General features: G+C 39.5%; 1 protein-coding gene across 3 annotated transcripts in view; it reads left to right on the forward strand.

Moving 5' to 3' along the window:
* The first annotated feature begins 4,328 nt into the window (after positions 1-4,328).
* Positions 4,329-18,807, forward strand: part of USP15 (ubiquitin specific peptidase 15) — a 62,675-nt gene continuing 48,196 nt past the window's right edge. For all 3 annotated transcript variants that reach the window (XR_007629933.1, XM_050323811.1, XM_050323812.1), the window contains exons 1-2: positions 4,329-4,476; positions 14,005-14,132. Coding sequence is in view for 2 of the 3 variants with exons in the window: in XM_050323811.1 (XP_050179768.1) it covers positions 4,388-4,476; positions 14,005-14,132 (217 nt within the window). In the remaining variant the exon portion in view is untranslated. The remainder of the gene's footprint in view (positions 4,477-14,004; positions 14,133-18,807) is intronic.

Below are 18,807 nucleotides of genomic sequence, written 5' to 3' on the forward strand. Positions count from 1 at the left end.
ACTGAGTGTCTCACTTCTGGCCAAGTTGCAGAACTTCACCACCTGTCAGATTGCCTCACATAGCAAGTCAGTTCAAATTTCCATTTCTTTCTCTGCCACAGGACATGGTAAATGTAACATAAGCATTTTGTCTTGATCTTGGATGCGAGTAAGTCTTATATTCTGACACCCAGCCCAAATATAATGTAAGGACAATAAACAAGTGAGGGAGCCCTAGATTCTTGGGAATATACCTTGTATGATTATAAGAATAATTTTGACATTTTCATTCTGACTCATGCTTAATCATTTATAATTTTCTTCTAAGAATGTATTTTAGAACAAGTTGTATCTGTATGCACTTTTGGCCCTGAAATTCAGTATTCACAATGAGCAAAATTAGCATTTTTACTTGTGGTTGGGGGACACACATCCATAGTAGCTGCAGAGTCAGGAAGGTGTGCTGTGATTTGGAAACTGAAAGCAGACTCAGTGCTTAGAGCTTGGTGTGGAAAGATTTGCTTTTCCAGGCAGTTCAGAGCTATCTTAGATGCCTCTGCTCTGCACAGAAGGCATAGCCTAGGAATGCAAAGAAATGCTGCTGGAGAGAGATAAACCCACTACATAAATCTTCTTTGTTTTCCTCCCACTTTAAGCTTCATGGCGTATCTGTTGCTCCCTGCCAGACATCAGTTACGTCCTTATCCACAACTGCCCTGGTTTTCACTGCCATTAAGCACCCAGAAATGTCAGAGAAGCCCGTAGAGTCCTGGGGGAGGGATTTCTGAAAAATTCAGAGCAAGCAGTGTAATGGAGAGGTTTTGCCAGCAGATGTCAGAAGGCAGACGGCAGGCAACACAATGCCTTAACAAATCCTGGAAAAGGACATTTCAGTGCTTTTATGCTTCCCCTTGCTTCTCCCTTCCTTCTCTCCTGGCACATATATGCATAACCACGCAGAAAGAAAATCATTAAGGGAACACTGGCTTCGGATTTTTGTTTTCATTATAGTCTTATACAGATAAAAAGCAGAAGATCCAATATCTTGTTAAGCTTCAGATGACCTATGCAAGAAAGAGTTCTCTAAAATTTGAAGTTGCTAAACAAATTGAATAATAACAAGTTCTTTAAGCTCTGGAACTAATGCAGTCTCATTTTTATGGACTTTATCTCATGGTTGATTGAAGCTTTTCCTATGGTGGGGAACTTCAAATCTTCACCTTTTTTTATGTAACGGTGATCCCAAGGGACAGGTTTTCAGAGAGATACTGAAAACATCTTTCTGTGGCTCTCCCCTTTCTTCCCAGGCATATTTTCTTATTGAAATAGAATAGATTTAAGACCACTACCTGCCTCTCAAATTTTGCTGAAATCAGATAGGGCTCCAAAATGCACAAGGCTTTCCTCTGTAGGAAATCTAGCAAAAGAAAATGCAAGGAGAGCTTAATCTATTACAGATTGAGATTAATGAGGCAATTTATTTCACAGTATAACCCTGCTAGAATTACTTAAACACCTGAAATTTTACTGGCAATTTAAATGTTCCATTAAGTATTCTGATGATTCCTCATTTTTCTACCAGATTATGAATTTATGAATATACAGAAATGCGTCCAATTGACCATCAATCTTTCCTGATGAAATCCTGTTTCTATGACTGCATGTTAGTGGATTACCTTTTCTTCCTTTTTTCTCCCTTCTTTCCAGAACAGAGAGTAGGTAGCACAAAACACCATCTTTTACATCATTTCCACAGCCCTCCAGCATTGTCAAACAGGTATCAATAACAGTGAGAGAAGAGCAGATTTGCCTTCTACCAGTGTCCTGTGACTTCCAGCTGAAGTTGCTCTGAATTTCTACAATGATCTGCAAGAATAAGATCAAATGGTCAGCACTTTTCTCGTAATGTAAGCTTGTGCTTCTTCCAGCTCTTTTTGGTTGTATGTATTTTTACTGTGCCAAACTAATGAGCTTTGCTTTATTATTCTATCACATCTTAAGCTTTGATTAGTCTATCTCTTAAAATGTACATAAAATTAGTTTGATTTTATTAGCTTTTATTTAAATTATCACCCCTAAATTAATCCCTTTGTATTGTGGAGCTGTTTTTATTGCATTACAATGGTTACTTATCCTTCCTGACCTGAGATTTTATTGCATCATAAAAATATAGCAACAGATTTTAAAAATGAAATAGAATTTTTATGAAGCATGAATTATAGTGGATTCATCTATGTTAATATATAATCATGATCCCTTTTGAGCTATTTTTACAGAAATGGGACAATTCTATGAAAACTTAGAATGTAGCTAAACAGACTTTGACCTTACTGAAATATTAAATTTTATCACCTTCACATTTTAAATGTCCTCAACAGATATATTCAGAGACATTTCAGAGTCTGGTAACACAACTGTACAATTACTAATGCAGTTATGTGAATCATAGCCAGCAAAACTTCTTAATGATGCACCTAGAAATTGCACATATGGATAAGCATAAGCCAATTTACTCCTTATGTAAACAAGTCTGAGAATGATGATGAAAATTGTTCAAAATCAAAGTCCATAAACATTAATAATTTTCTGGAGTTCAATTTAGGTATTTTGGTGGTAGGTTTTGTTGTGAGTTTTTTTTAAATAATGTACTATAAATATAACACAACCCAGTACAAGCCTTCACATCAACCCCTCCACACGTGCACAGCACATGGTTACTCTCCTCACCCTCACCCTGACATCCCTGTACCAGTGCAAGTTCTCCGTGTAATGGTAAGCTTGATCTTTACTCTTCTCCTGTACTGCCAAGGACAACCCAGACTTAACACTAACTGGCATTTTCCAAGAATATGAGTTAAGCTTAGGATGCTGTTCTATTATGAAAGATGCACAAGCCACAAGCCACCACAAGGTGCCTCAAATAGACTGAACTCAGGAATAAGAGATTTTCACCTAATAACTGCAGATAGGCAACACAAAACGCAGCAGCACACGTAGCTCCAGCTGAACCTTTTGGCAACATAAGCTGTTGATGGTCAGGCTACAGACTGATGAACAATGAAGCTGTTTTCCATCAGGGTGGATACAGAAATACTGCCGCCCCAAATTTCCATGAAAATATGATTTTTATACAAATTCAAATTTGGCACAGTGATAACTTTTGCAGTGTAAAACACTGTCCTTATTTGTCAAGCCCTGGTGTGTGTGTGTGGCGGGAACTTGTCACAGTTCTTCCTTCCAAACTCTGAAATTCTAATTCATAAATCTGTTCCTCAAGTGGCTGGAAATATTCTTGTTGTCCAGCTCAGTTTTCTCTCATTAAATGTAGCCATTATATCCACAGCTCTCCATAACATTTATCTTTAACTTGCTTGCCCCTCCTCCTGGAATTTCATATTCCAGTTCTTAGAGAATCCGTGTCACCACCAGTCCCTCGGAGCTCTTGGGAGTTCTACTTACATATTCTGTATGATTTCCGTATTCCCTTTCCAGCCGCAAACGAGTTTGCCTTTATTTCAATATCATCATCTTTACTGATAATCCTGATTATTTTACTTAGCTTTGGCTACCATGGCTGCATAATAGCCTTACTTCCATTCTTTTTTGCTGTGTATGTATCCAAATAGCACTTCTTAGTGCTGTTCGTACCAGATACATGCGACTAGAGTCCACATGCTGATTAGCTAATAATGCCTGATAGCTTATAACACCTGACTGGCAGCCTAAGATACATTTCTAGTGTTAAGTCACATCTAGGTGGAAGAAGGGGTCAAGGTATACAATTACAAGCATTACACAAGATCTGTAAGAATAAACTCTCTTTTCAGATAGCTGTAACCAGCACCCTAGTCCACAATTTCTACACTATTCTGCTTTTTTGAAATCTATATGCGAACAGAAAGACGGAGAGAACCCTGTACGCAATGCAGTAAATGGCCTTGTTTTAATTTTTTTTTTTTTTTTTGTGAAATGCCAAAAAACAGGTTGCACTGTCGGTTCAAGGCTGAAAAAAGCACAACAAATCATCCGCTGGTTTCTGCGAAGGTCTGGAAAAGCTAATGTGATTCACTCAGTGTACTTGAACGCCCAGCAATTATTATTATTATTATTTGCGCAGCAGCACAGAAGATAACCCCGTGCGTGGATGCCGCACCCTGATCTGCGACACCTCCCTGCGCATGCGTGGCGCGCGCGCCCCTTCCGGCGCCGGGGATTTGGGGGGGCGGGGCCGGGGGCGGCCCAGAGACCTCCCGTCCGCCAGGGGGCGCTGCTGCTCCCCGGGCGCCGCCGGGCCCCGCCCCGCGGGCCGTGGGCGGGGCGGGGCCGAGGGCAGCTCCCGGCGGCGTCACTCCCAGCATGCAGCGCGGCGCGCCCCTGCCCCTGCTGCCGCCGTTGCCGGGGGGAGAAGATGGCGGAGGGCGGCGCGGCGGACCTGGAGACACAGCGCACGGACGTGGCGGCGCTGCTCAAAACCGCCCTCCGCAAGGGCGACACCTGGTGAGGGACGGGCGGGGAGGCTCTGGCTCACCGGCGCGGGCGGCGCCCCCCACCCCCGGGGCGCTTGGCTGGCGGAGGGACCGACCTCCTTCCCCTCGGCCCTCCGCGTTCCCGGGGGCGGCTCTGCCGCTGTCGGGAGAGGGGAGGCAGAAGGCGGGGGGGCAGTGCTGTCCTCCCGCTCCCCGCCGCTCGGCCCCTGCAGCCCCTGTCGGGCGGGGAGCGGCCGCCTGGGCGCGGCGGGGCCTCCGCCCGGGCTGGGCTGCGGCGGCCGCGGGGAAAGCACCGAGGTCAGCGCCCGGCGGGGGAGGGGAAGCAGCGGGGCCGGAGCCCGCGGGGGCTTGTTTGGGTTGTGCGGAGAGAGGAGCTCCACTGGCAGGCATCTCTTCCCTTATCCGCGCTGAAATGGCCCCGGCGTCACCTTCAAGTTGTCAGAAATCATATTTGTACCCTGGTTGGGGCGCCCTGAAGGCTGTCCGTGGCTGTGACAAGCCTTAAGTTTAAATTTTATTTTGACTGCGAACGTATTGGCTACCTAAGAAAGAGCCCCTGAGGGTGCAAACGGACCTTTATGATACCTTTTCTACAATAAATGTTTGAAAAGTATTATGTCCTGTTTAGTCATAAAATATTTCATAGTATACCATTTAAATTGTCAACAGAATAATCCACGACTGATAAGAATTAGGTTAAATATCTCTTTCTAGCATGTATTTGGTAATTGAGCTTCTGCAGTTGTAGTTCTTTGAGGCTAGAAAATGGGACTTGTTTTAAGGAGGGGGAAAAAGAAAAAGGAACTGACACTTTTTCCACCACTCAACCTCTTCATCTTTTCCTGTGTGAAACTGTCACCCAAAGACAAAGACTGAAGCATTAACTTACTGAAAATTAACTATGAATACACAGAAGTAGAACTTGCCCACCTCATTTCAGCTGTCATCACTCACTGTTCCAGTTCTATAAAAGACTATATTTAACAGTGTTGATACTGCAGCATGTGTCAGAAGCATATATTCTGATGCATTATTCAAATACTGCTGAGTATATGTTCAGTTTTGGCATTTGAACAGACTGCTCTTTAAACTGGAAAAGCAGAAGCAACTAGGAAAAGGAAATCAATTCACATGATAGAGTTGAAAATGACCAGCAGTAGTAAAAGTGTGCTTAGGCTTGTAATCTTTCAAAAATATTTTCTGTTATGGTTGTATGTTTTGTCGTGGTTCTGCTATATGTTCTGTTCTATGGTTCCCAAATACTAGAAAAATGTCTCAAGCAGTTAATATTATTCAAAGTGATGGTACCTGTATGACAAGTTTACAGCATGACCAAAACAGTATGTTTACTGTGCTGTTACTTTTTTTAGTGCTTTAGATATTTTAACACGAAAGGAACAGTTACACGGGAAAAGCTTCTAAATGTTCTGTGAAAATATATCCAGCTGTGACTGACACTGATAGTGATCAAATGTTTTAAGAATGAATAAGTTACGGCAAAGTCCTGTGAAGTTTGACTCAAGAATTGTTAAATCTCGCTACTTAAAGGTCTATACCTGTGCATTTGTAGGATTTATACTTACAACTATATATATGTATAAAGTAAAGGGTATGTTTAGTCCAAACGCTTTTTTTCAGAGGTATTTTGTCAATTGCTTTTTGATCTTTTGGGATATCAGTAAGGAAAAAACCAGTTAAAGTGGAGTAAGCCATGATTCAGAATTCCATTCATTCAGTAGTAAATATTGCTTTAAAAAAAAAAAAATCAACAGTGCCATATCAGCTTGTTCTGTTTGAGCTTTAAAGCACTAAAATGCAGTCCTTTTAAAATTACTGGCTTATACTGAACATCTTGTCCATGCTTTTCAGAATTTAAGTGTAGAGAACAATAAGCTATATGTGGAAAGTATAAAGCTTTGGGGGTTTCCTGTAAGAAAAAAAGAAATAAAGAACAGGATGAAGAGAGGCAAGTCTGACAGTATCTATGAAGAGGCCATTGAATTTCTTCATTAGTTCTTCATGTGCACTGCAGAGAAAAAGAAATAAAATTGACGTGAAATGCAAGGTTTTTAGAGTTATATACTGGAAAAAAGAATAGCTGGAATGAGGAAATATTTGAACAGGCGATTTAGTAAGCTGTAGAGTTTGTTCTGTTAGATGTTTTCAGGGGTAGCTTGGGAATAGTATGGGTTAAACTGTATTGCGCCAATGGGCAGACAAGGTCAGTATCTTTTGACTATTCTGTCTGCAGCGACAACATTTTGGGCTAGTTTGTCCCAGTGGTCTTCTTTGCATTCTTTTGTGGGCAGTTAATAAATTATTGAACTGAGAGATTGAGGATTCTTCCATCTCTTTATTTTTCTTGGTTTTTTAAACATACATTAAATAAACATCAAATGTAAGCTTTTGAAAGCAAGAACTTCCTTTGTTTATCAGTTCTTTTAAATAATGTTGACTCCTTCTAGTAAATTCAGTATAAAACCCACAGTCGTGTTCCATGGAACTTGAATTAATGTATGCATTATTGTCCCAAGAATCTTCAGGATCTGTGGTTGAAAGACCTAGATTTCTGTGTAAGAAGATAATAAGTGCTGTATTTCATTGTGTATATCACAGTTTTAGCATGTGATATGATTACTTCTCAGTGATTTGAAATTCTACTCGTGCTTGACAAGTAAGGAGAATTTATTGTTTGAGGAGGTTTTAACCTCTCATTTAGAATGACAAAAAATATTGGTTGTTACAGCTGCAGGCAAATTTGAATCAGTGTCTTCCACTCTCAAAAACTGAAGAGCTGTTGATGTTCATCAATTTTTTAGCCACAGTATAATTTGCATGACCAGCTGGTCTTGATGATGTCATTTAATGCCTCTGTAGCTGCAGTGATATTCTTGAGAACCTTGCCAAGTTTTTCTGGTTTTACATGTCATGGAAGTAAAGTTTTCAATACTGAAAGTTACAGATCTTGGCACAGTTTTCTTACAGAGATGAAGACTCTGTCAGTTCATATGTGTCGCTTCTTGTGTGAATTTCTCGGTCATTTCTTCCCATATTGAGGTGTGTTTTCTTGATTTTACCTTTAAGACCACCTTCTGTTCTGATTTCCCTGTAGTTCCTGTTCTGTGGCTCCCTTAGTCAGAGATGTTGTCTCAGTTACTTAAATGTGTCATTACAAATGCATTCATACTCTTGGCTACCTCTTACGCACTTTGTCCCTCCGTGGTCTAGGATATGAAGCCACATTTCTTGCCTTTAAGTATCACCTGCCAGCAAAGGGTTTAGTTTGAGTGGGTGATAGTGACTTAAAAATGGCTAACAGCGCAGCAGTCAGTTTCACCAATTTCTCTCTCTCTTTCTCCCCAAGGTTCCCCACTATGCTTCTTTCATCTATTGCTTGTTGTAGCGAGTTGTGAGCAGATGAGAATATACAAGCTATTGGTGTTTTCAAAAGTAGTAACGTGGATAAGAGTTAGGCTGTTACAGTGGACAAAAACTATCACAAAGAGTTTATTTAGTGGCTAAGGGAACAAATGCAGTTATGTGTTTGAGTAGACAATACAGAGTAGCAATACAAATATGTTTTGTATTGTATACAGCAGTATGTTAGTGAAACCATACTGTCCAGTTCTAGTGTCCACGTGTCATGGAAGGTGTTCGTTTGGAATGAGTTCATAATTCTCAAAATGTAACAGCGAAAGCAGAAGCCTTGTCTTTCAGAGACAGCTTTGAGAGTCCTTGTCTCTTTGGATAGAATTCTGAGTCCTGTGCTGAAATACTTACATAAGAAGATGTCTTCTAGTACCAGGAGTTTTAGACAAGCAGATAAAGATTTAAGACAGTATCTGTAAACTGAAGCTAGTCAGGTTTAGACCAGAAAGAAGATGTTGATTTTCAGTCCTGTTAGCCACTGAGTTTTGGTGCCAGTCATCACTTCACAGAGTGATAAGATCAATTTTTTATCTGTTCTTCTTTTTTAAGACTTGCAAATTAGTAAAACTATGGAAATATAGTATTTCAAGTTTTCAGATGTTTCTCTGATACACATCACTTACGAAGTTCTACTGAGTCCAGGGTGAGTACTTTTGTTATCCATAGAGTACATTTCTTGGACAGTGAAAACAATATGCTTATTTTTTTGACCTATGGGAATTTCATTGGCTTTTCAAGTATTATATTTGGTCACTGAAGAGAATAAGTAAAAATGAAGTGTGGTAAAAATCCTTCCCGGTGAATGATCAGTAGATATGACAAGTTCAACGTTAAAGGATTTTCCCTCCAGAAGTGAATTGCCCCACCAAAAATATATAAGCATTTTAATTCTGCCTGCAATGAAAACTCATGCATCTTGATGAACAGACATCTGTAGCACTTGTAAAACCCTGCCGTGCCGTAATTGATAACAACCTTGATGCTGAAGTGCTTAGCTTTAATAGCCTTTTACACTGTGGTCTTCTCAGTGTTTTCCACATTTGATCATCTACCACTGTGCTGTACATGAACAGAATCTGGATTGAATGTTAATGGAAGATTTTACTTGATTTCACTGAGAACATGATGAGATGTTACGGATCTGTACCTCAATAATACTTGGAATGATATCCTGAATTGTTTTGATAGCTTCATAAAATGAGAGACAAGGAACACTACGTCAGTGTTCCAAGGATGGAATTAAAAATTGTTTTTTTCTTTCAAATGGGGTCTAAGTTGCTGATTTTTGACTTTTAAGACCTTGTGGTTAAAGTTTTGTGTTAGGTTTCTTTCACCACATAAGAAATAGTGTTGCATTTCACCAACAGTTTGTGAAGATGTAAATTCTTCTGGTACAATACTTAAATGGAAATGAATAGATGTAATTTTCTTGTGTTAATAGGTTAGGTGGGGTGAGAGCATGTTAATCATGTTTATGTCAGGCTTTTGCCTTTTGATTCAGGAGTTAGATTATTTTTTAATAAAAAGTTTTTATTTAATGGAAAATTTCTAAGGGCATACGAAATACTTAAATGGTTGTTAATATAATGTTCACACTGAAATTTTAGCATAAAATTGTAGTTCAGTAATTTTGGCTAAATCATGCATTTTGGTTAGCCTCTTGGTAATATGGGTGAAGAATGTGCTGCTTGGGCTACTGCAGCATGGTATGGAAGCAGAGCATGGAGAGCCGTAGAGAGAATTTGATTAGTTGATTTGAAATCTTGGTGCATTTAGTTGAACTAAATTTATTTCTGAAAAGGAATGTGAAATATTTAGAGTAAGATTTCTTAAAAATGCAAGGTAAGTTATATATTTTTTCTCTTTGACCCTGAATTTTTTTTTCTTGTGGATTTACCTACATTTTGAACAAAATGATGGTATGGTTTGCGTATAGAATAATTGTCACCATTTTAAACTTCAAGAGCTTGTTAATTTTGAAAGAAGATTTAATTTTAAGGCATCTAATCCTCATGAGTGTATTTAGTCAAGCAATTTCAGTCAGCTTGATTAAAGTAGAAATACAGGTACAAACCCATTTTTATCTTCTTATTTTTATAGTTACATTTCGCAAGAACAAAAATTGAATGCTGTACCTTTAAACAGGAGTCCTAATTTGCTTTCAGCAACACAGTTGTTCCACTTTGTCCTCTGTATTGCTTAATCTGTGCTCATGCACAGTGAGGAGGGTAAAAAAACCCTCACCTATCTCTCTGGACAATTTGCACAGTTTTACTATTAAAAGTGAAATAACTGGTGTTCAGAAGATAGGATGTCCCAGCAGTACACAATGCAGGAATGAGTGTCTCTCAGTGAAGTATCTTTATTGCATCTTACAGGTAACTGTTCTGATTTGGCATTCAGAGAGCTGATGTATCAGTCAGTATAAATAAGTCTAGATTACATGTTGTTTAATTCTATATATGATGGCAATGGGAAATAGTAAGATCTTAGTCATACTGTTCAGATTTTTTTGTATGAGCATGGATGTTGAGGTAAAGAATGAATGCCTACTCCTGTGTTGTTGATACTATGTTAACTAGGTTTATTAAGTCAAAATGTGCAGTAAACCACAGGTGAACTTAAATGACATGAAAAAGTTACAAACCATGGGAGAATTTTGAAATCAGTTAGCAAGTTTCCTACTAGTACTTTCTTTTGTTCAGTGTACAGTGTCCATAAACTTATTACTGATTTTTATAATTTGTTGAATTTTTAAAAAATGAAGATGTATTATTTAAAAGTGTTGTAATAGCTTTGGTTTTTCTACTTGTAAGTTAATGTACAAAAGCTCTGAGTAATCCCATTTTGGGCTGCCTTTAGTCTCTACACTTGATCACTTGATCATACATAAGGACAGGCTTATATTGGTAAATTTATTTGAGTGACCCTGTGTTACTGGGTTTACCTGGCAGTGTTTTGGTAGTGGGAGGGCTACAGGCATGGCTTTTGCAAGGAGCTGCCAAAAGCTTTCCCTGTGTCTGATAGAGCCAGTGCCAGCCAGCTCCAGATGGACTGACCCCTGGCCAAGGCCGAATATTGAAAGGGACCCATAAGAATCACTGAGTCCAACTTCCTGCTCCTTGCAGGACTGCCTAAAGCTAAACCATATGGCTAAGAGTGTCATCCAGACGCTCCTTGAACAGGCTTGGTTTTGTGGCCTGGGAACCTGTTGCAGTGACCAAGCACCCTCTCAGCCAAGAACCTTTTCCTGATGTCCAGTCTGAACTTTCCCTGTTGCAACTTAATTCCACTTCCTCATGTTTTATTCCATTATCTGGCATTTCAAGGGACTTGAGAGTATAAATTGTTCCTTTTATATGATAATGTTCTTCACACAGGCAAGAAACATTCTACAAATGATAGCAGATATATCTTATGAAACAATCTGAAGTTCCACTCCGAAGTAAACCCTGAGTACTGATGTAGGCCAGACTTGAACTGAGCACATGTTCACAAACATGCTCAAAGAAAATTTAGATCAGTTTAAGGATACATAATACAACTAAAAGAAAACACCTGAAGCTAATTAAACTGTACAGATATTTACAATATTATTACTACTGAACATTCCATACTTGAGTGTATGGGTTTGGGACTATCTCAGTATTTTAGATTATCAGCCTGCTGGCTCTAAGTGACTTGTTTGTACTGTTTTCATCAGGCCAGCTGAGGTTACTGGTTTATTTAAAATGTTTATAAATGTCAAGAATCTGCTGCTTTAGGGTTGATCAGTTCACCTTGCTATGAAGTTGTCTTAGTTTTTAGAGTTTGCCTCTCAGAATATCTAGAAATTTGAGATTGTTCTTGTGTTCAGTCTTTATTACAAATCCTCTTGGTGTCTTTTACCCTTGAAGATGGTTATGCTGCTCACTAACTTGACTGATGACATTTGAGAGAGCAAAATTTGTGTTTCTTGGTTGAGTGAAATCTCAATTCCATCAGAGCTAAGTAACAAACATTTCTTAATCATAGTTTTAAAAAAAGGATAGGCCATATTTTTTGACTTTGCTAAAGTGTCCTGGGGTACACTTTCTGAGTCAGGTCCACAGTTCAAAAAATTGCTGTAGCATTAGACTTGTTTGGAACTCTTTCCTGCATTAGGTAATAGTAACAAAAAAACAAACATTGTACCAAATTTAATATACATATATTTTATATTTTTGTTTTTACTAATGCATGGTATACTCTTTTTGTATCTGGGACAAGACATATTCAGTGCAGCTTATCTGGTCTCAAGTGTGTGCCCCAAGTATTTAATAATTTTCCCTTAAAAAGTAATCAAATATTCTTTAAGAAATGAAGGTTTAGCAAATGTAGTTCTGTTTACTTGAGCTGTGTATTTTTCTCTGAAATTACTGAATGTCCTTCATAGGTAATATTTAGTTTTCAGGTGGTTGATTGTATCATGGATATTATAACATTGATGAAAAGATAAATTAAGACCTTCCTATGGTTTTCCTTCTTTTGTGCCAATGAGGAGTCTTGTTGATCTTGGTGAGAAGGTTATATTGAATGTGTTTGTAGAATCAAAAGCTATAGTCTGTGAATTTCTGATCGTTACTTTTTCCATTAACGCTAAGAAGTTTGAATTTTAGGTACATAGGTACTTTAGCAGGTTGATCCCCCTAAGCTGAGCATGGTGTAATTGCTTCCTTGCACTGCTAAATCCAATTATCAAAAATCTGTATTGATCACTATGTTACTGGTGTATAATAAGACATTTAGCACAAACCATTTGAAAAGTAGAATAGTTCTACTAGAGCAGTAATTTCTTAAGCATTAATTAACACAATAGGCAGTTTCCCTGTCTGATATTTTCTTTTCTGTGTAAGATTATAGCTTACCTTCTTTAAGATTCATGGTTCATTCAAATTTAGATCAAGGAAATAGATGCCATGGGATGGAACAGGGGACAAGGCTGGCAGTTTTGGTGGTCGAATGGGTGCCTGAGAGTAACTGCATTCATAACCACACACAGTTATGTCTCTTATGGAGAACAGAACTGGGTGGCCACAGCAGATGGGGCTAATGTTTTTCTTCTGAGTTTTTTCCATGGTGTTCGTGAGTAACCCCTACAGAATGATTGCCTAATAAAGCTATATGTATTAGGAGACTAGTATTTGAATCATCAGAAAGTTTTGCAATCTCTTAGAAGTTCAGTAGCATATTATTGGTGGGCTACAAATACAAGTTCAGTAGTGAAGTACTGAAGAAAAGAGCAAGGGTTGCCTATGATCTTCAGGTTGACCTAGCATTTCATCCTAAGGTAGTAGCAAAAGGTTTGGGACAGACCAGAAATAATGAAGATGATATCTTAAAAAAAAAAAAAAAAAAAAAAAATCTGATCATCATTGAACAAATTTGGTATCTTGATCTTAAGGAAATTCTGGACAAAAAGATATAAAATGTAGGCATTGCTGGATTTCGCAAAAGCCAGACTGGCAACAGTTTAATCTAGATAGAAATATTGTGGAGCTGAGTTTAGAGATAAAATCTCTTTATATGGAAGTGTGATGTTGATAATTATTTCGGGGAGGAACATCTAGTCCTACCTCAAAAGCAGGATGTGTTGATGTTGACTCAAACGAAGAAGATGCACTCACTGGTCCTTGACAGGACGTCAAGTTCTGAAGTTTTTAACTTGCATATGAATGTTGTAAATAAAACTCCATCAGGAAACAGTATTTTACTAAAAGTTATCTCACACTTTTTTAAAGGGCTAATTACCTTTTGTCTCCTGAATTTGCAAATTGAGAAGAGCAAATAAAGGTGATGATAATTCATGCTAAAAAGTGAAATGTTTGTTCAGCTTGCCATTTTTCAGCATCTGGTATGTTGTATTGGCAGTCTTGCAAAATGTACTTACGCACTGTGATTAATGGAATCTTTAATTGCCTATGGTTAAAGTCCTTATTGGTAGGAGATGTTGATAAAGGTTAGCAGAACAGAGAGAAAAACATTTGCCGTTTTGAAGGCTGATGAATACCAGTGCATATCATTAACTAATCAGTGATCTAGAAAGTAGTAGCATACCAATAATTAACATTTATGTCTTCTTCTATTTAAGGTATCTAGTGGATAGTCGCTGGTTCAAACAGTGGAAAAAATATGTTGGTTTTGACAGCTGGGACAAATACCAGATGGGAGACCAGAATGTGTACCCTGGTCCTATTGATAATTCTGGACTTCTCAAAGGTAATTGCTTCTGATTCTGTATTAAACCCCTACTAACATTAAGTGCAAATATGTCACCAGTTGTTCATCTTTTGGAGTCAGTGCTGTAAATGAATCTCATCATATATGAAGGTAAAAATTTTTCTTTCTTTGTTTTCAGACTATGACATGGTAACTGGAATAGATTTTCCAAAATTGGAATCACAATTTTTAAAATAAAATTATAGGAACTTCTTTGCAATGGTAACACAATATTTAATAATATACAAATTCCTGGTTTACAGTGAGATTTTGGGTTATCCTTAGGAGCTGAAATTTAGGTGACAAATAGCTAACTTGGGTTCACTAAGATTTTTGGTAGCTTAACCGAGTTGGTTGATTTAAAATAAGATTTTTAGGTTGAACTCTAAAATTTCTTTTTGTAAATGAGCCCCAAACCCTTACTTTGATTCTGGAACAACTGAAGAAGTAGTATACAGTTCATACAGTTCAGTGACTAAGTGGTGTGAAATGATAGAGGATAATTCCTAATTTTTTGCGTTCTTTTATGGTTAAACACTGTCACTGCTATAATTCTTAGGTCTGACTGATTTTTGCTGAACTGTAGCCAGATTTGTAGACACAGATCTCAGAATATTTTCCCACATATTTTAATCTTCATGTCAAATTCTATATTTAATGTCCAGTATGGAAATACTGTTTAAGTTGTTAATATTTAATCTGCAAAATCTAGTGGATACAAAATCTAGGAGATAATTGGTTTTCTTCTTTGCACTTACAAATAATGTAAATAGCACTGCTTATTTTGTTGGCACATAGTAATATAAATTTATGCAGCTCCATGGGATTTGTGATGAACCCTTGACTTTCTTAATTCAAAACTTCTATAATTAATATCTCATTATTTTACAAGTTAAACATTAAAACTGATTTCTTCTTTTATAGAATTTGTCATACTATATTGTACTTACTAGTTGTCAGTGTGACTGAACATGCTGACTGTGACTCTTGACAGTGATTAGTATCAGTGCCTTTGTAGAAGGTGCTGTATTGTCATAGGCATCTATGTTTTCTTCCATCCACAGACTTTAAGGTCTTTTTGCTCCAGGTGAGTGATGTGTCTTGGTTTTTGAAATGTGAGGATCTAGATCTTTTGTATGTTCCTGTAGTAAATCTTGGAGTGAGGCGGGGATGTTCAGGTGATACTTCTCAGTTGAAATCAGATGTAGCAACATCTTTTGATCCTCAGTGAGGCAGGATCTGTTTGTTCTCTCTTCTGTATCTCCTTTTTAAAAAAGGTGATTTCTAGTTGTGTCAAGCATTTTGTGTTAGTTGATCTGTATTGTTTATAACTTAATCTACTTACATGTTCAGATTATGTTTAAACTTACTGTGTTATGAAGCTTCCTTTAGCATTAGCTGTCCAAATCTGAAGTCATGTTAGCCATTTTCTTCAAAGCTTCTGAAAACCTGTGTTCTGTTGTTTCAACACTGCCATTGCCCCTTTTAAAATAAAGAGCATTGGGGTTTATGAACTTCACTTTTTGCTCATTCATGGTTCTAAACTAAACTACTGCTCTGTGTTGGCAGTGATGCCACGCGTCCAATTACTGTCTGACATCTACTGTTCTGGTGTGAAAGTAGTCTTAAAATTAGGGGCATTAGTGCCGAGTGAATACTAGCTGTCTCCTTCACCCACTGCAAAGCAGCAATCCTCTCTACTGGGCTTTCTGTGTAGCATAAATTGAACCTGAAAATGCTTGGATTTAATTTTGTCTTAAGCACTGTTGCTCCCATACTGCTCTCCTTAAGTGTTAAATCTGAAAATGTGCATTTGATATAAAGAATAAAATAATCTAAATTGGGCATGCTTTCTCATATATTCTATCATGTAATGCAGTAATAACTAAAACAATAATTAAATACAAGAAAGACTGATTCCAGGAAAGTGAAGCAGTGTGCTGTGCTTGTATTACTTAAATGCTTCTCCCTTGTTTCCAGAACATTTGGGTGAGGTGTGAAAGCCATGAAAAGTAACAGGTAGAGATTTCAGTTAGTCTCAGTATGTGCAAAAAATGTTGAACGTAATGGGATGCACATGTACTGTCTTCAAAAGAAGAGAATTATAATCAAAGCAGGCACAAGGAAGTACTCATTTAGAGTAGCTGGTTATTCATCATAGAAAACATTGTATATGAGGGACTGAATTGTCAGAATCAGGGTACCTGTTTGATGGTTCTGAAAAACTTTATACTACAATAAGTGCTGGTGTTTCTAGAAGGACAGAAGAGAATCCAAATTAGCCTTCTCACTATATCAGATCAATGCAGAAATACAGTCTGAATCTTGAAAAGAGCTATGACAGAATCACAGAGCATGTCAAGCTGGAAGGGACCCACAAGGATCATTGAGTCCACCTCGGCCCTGCACAGGACGATCCCCAAGAGTCACACTACGTGCCCAAGAGTATCGTCCAAACACTTCCTGAACTCTGTCAGGCTTGGTGCTGTGACCACTTTCCTGAGGAGCCTGTTCCAGTGCCCAGTTCACCCACTGGGTGAAGAACCTCTTTCTAATATCCAACCTCCCCTGACATAACCAGGCCATTCCCTCAGGTCCTGTCGCTGGAGGACAGGAAGAGAAGAAATCAGTGCCTGCCCTTCTTCTCCCCTTCACAAGGAAGTTGTAGACTGCAGTGAGGTCACCACTCAGTCTCCTCTAGGCTGAACAGACTAAGTGACCTGAGCTGCTCCTCATAAGGCTTCCCCATCTTCGTTGCCCTCCTTCGGAGGCTCTCTAACAGCTGAAAGCTTTTCTTATATTGTGGTGCCCCAAACTGCACACGATATTCAAGGTGAGGCCACACCAGTGCAGAGCAGAGCAGGACAATCACCCCCTTCAACCAGCTGGTGATGCTTTGCTTGATACCCCCAGGACATGTTTGCCCTCCTGGCTGCCGGGGCACTGCTGACTCATGTTCAACTTGCCATTGACCAGGACTCCCAGGTCCCTTTATATGCCACTGCTTTCCAGCATCTCATTTCCCAGTCTTTATGTACATCCAGGGTCACCCCATCCCAGGTGCAGAGTCCAGCACTTCCCCTTGCTGAACTTCATATGGTTGGTGATTGCCCAGTCCTCTGATTTGTCGAGGTCTCTCTGCAGGGCCTTCCTGCCTTCAAGGGAGTCAACAGCTCCTCCCAGTTTTGTGTCATTTGCAAACTTGCTCAGTATCCCTTCCAGTCCTGTTTCCAAGTCATTTATGAACATGTTGAAGAGCACAGGGCTGATGATAGAGTCCTGTGGAACCCCACTAGTGGCAGGTCACCAGTCTGATATTACCCCTTTCACTATTACCCTCTGTGCCTCACCCATGAGCCAATTGCTCACCCACCACATGTTGTGTTTATCCAGCTGTGCTGGACATTTTGTCCGGAAGGATCCTGTGAGAGACAGTATCGAAAGCTTTACTGAAATCTAGAAAGATTACATCAACTGGCTTCCCTTGATTAACAGGGTAGGTTACTATGTCATTGAAGGAAATCAGGCTGGATAAGCATGATTTTCCTCTTATGAAGCTGTGCTGGCTGTGGCCAATGACAGCATTGTCTCTCAGATGTTTTTCAACACACCTCTTCTCTACCAGGCACTGAAGTGAGACTGACAGGCCTGTGGTTTCCAGGGTCCTCCATGCCCTTCTTGAAAATCAGGACAAGGTTTGCCAGCTTCCAGTCAGCTGGGACCTCTCTGGATTCCCAAGACTGCTCAAAAATCACTAGAGAAGTCTTGCAATGGCATCAGCCAGCTCTTTTATGATTCTAGGCTGAATCCCATCGGGCCCCAGAGATTTGTAGGGATCCAGCTGGAGCAGTAGATCCCACACAGTTTCAGGGTTGACTGGGAGTTGATCGTTCTCGCAGTCATGATCCTCCAGCTCAGGGCACTGAGACCCCCTTGGTTCATCATTCATGTTGAAGACAGAGGCAAAGAAAGCATTAAACACCTCTGCCTTGTCCCTTTCCCTGTTTGTGAGGTGACCTCATCCTTGAACGGGACAATGATATTTCTATACTGCCTATTGCCATTAATGTATTTGAAAAATCTCTTTGTATTGTCCCCCACATTTCTGGCAGCTTCAACTCGCGTTGAGCTTTGGCCACACGAATTTTCTCCCTACGTTGGCAAGCAGCATCTCTGAAGTCTTCCCATGTCACTTGACCTTGCTTCCACTGGGCATCCACCTTCCTTTTTTGCCTTATCCCCAAGAGAAGATTCCTGCCTGTTCAGCCAAGATGGCCTTCTGCCTCACCTTCTTCACTGCCAGCATTTGGGAATTGCCTGCCCCTGTGCCCTGTGTTGAAAAAGTGACCAGCACTGATGGATCCCAGCACCTGCAACAACATTTTCCCAAGGGACCTTACTCACTAATTCCCTGAATAGCCTGAAGTCTGCTCTCCTCATGTCCAGAGTTGAGGTTTTGCTGGCACTTTTCCTCCTGTCAACAGAGATTTCAAACTCGATCCCTTTGTGGTTGCATTGGCCTAGCCGGCCACCAATCTCCACTTCTCTCAGGAGGTCCGCTCTGTTGACAAGCAGCAGATCAAGGAGGGCATCCTTCTGAGTTGGCTCCCTTAGGACCTGTTCCATAAAGTTGTCATCCAGATTTTTAAGGAATCTTCTTGCTGGGTTGGTCAAC

Source organism: Myiozetetes cayanensis, unplaced genomic scaffold (genome assembly GCF_022539395.1).
Source record: "Myiozetetes cayanensis isolate MyiCay16 unplaced genomic scaffold, myiCay2020 scf3, whole genome shotgun sequence".
NCBI classification, from domain to species: domain Eukaryota; kingdom Metazoa; phylum Chordata; class Aves; order Passeriformes; family Tyrannidae; genus Myiozetetes; species Myiozetetes cayanensis.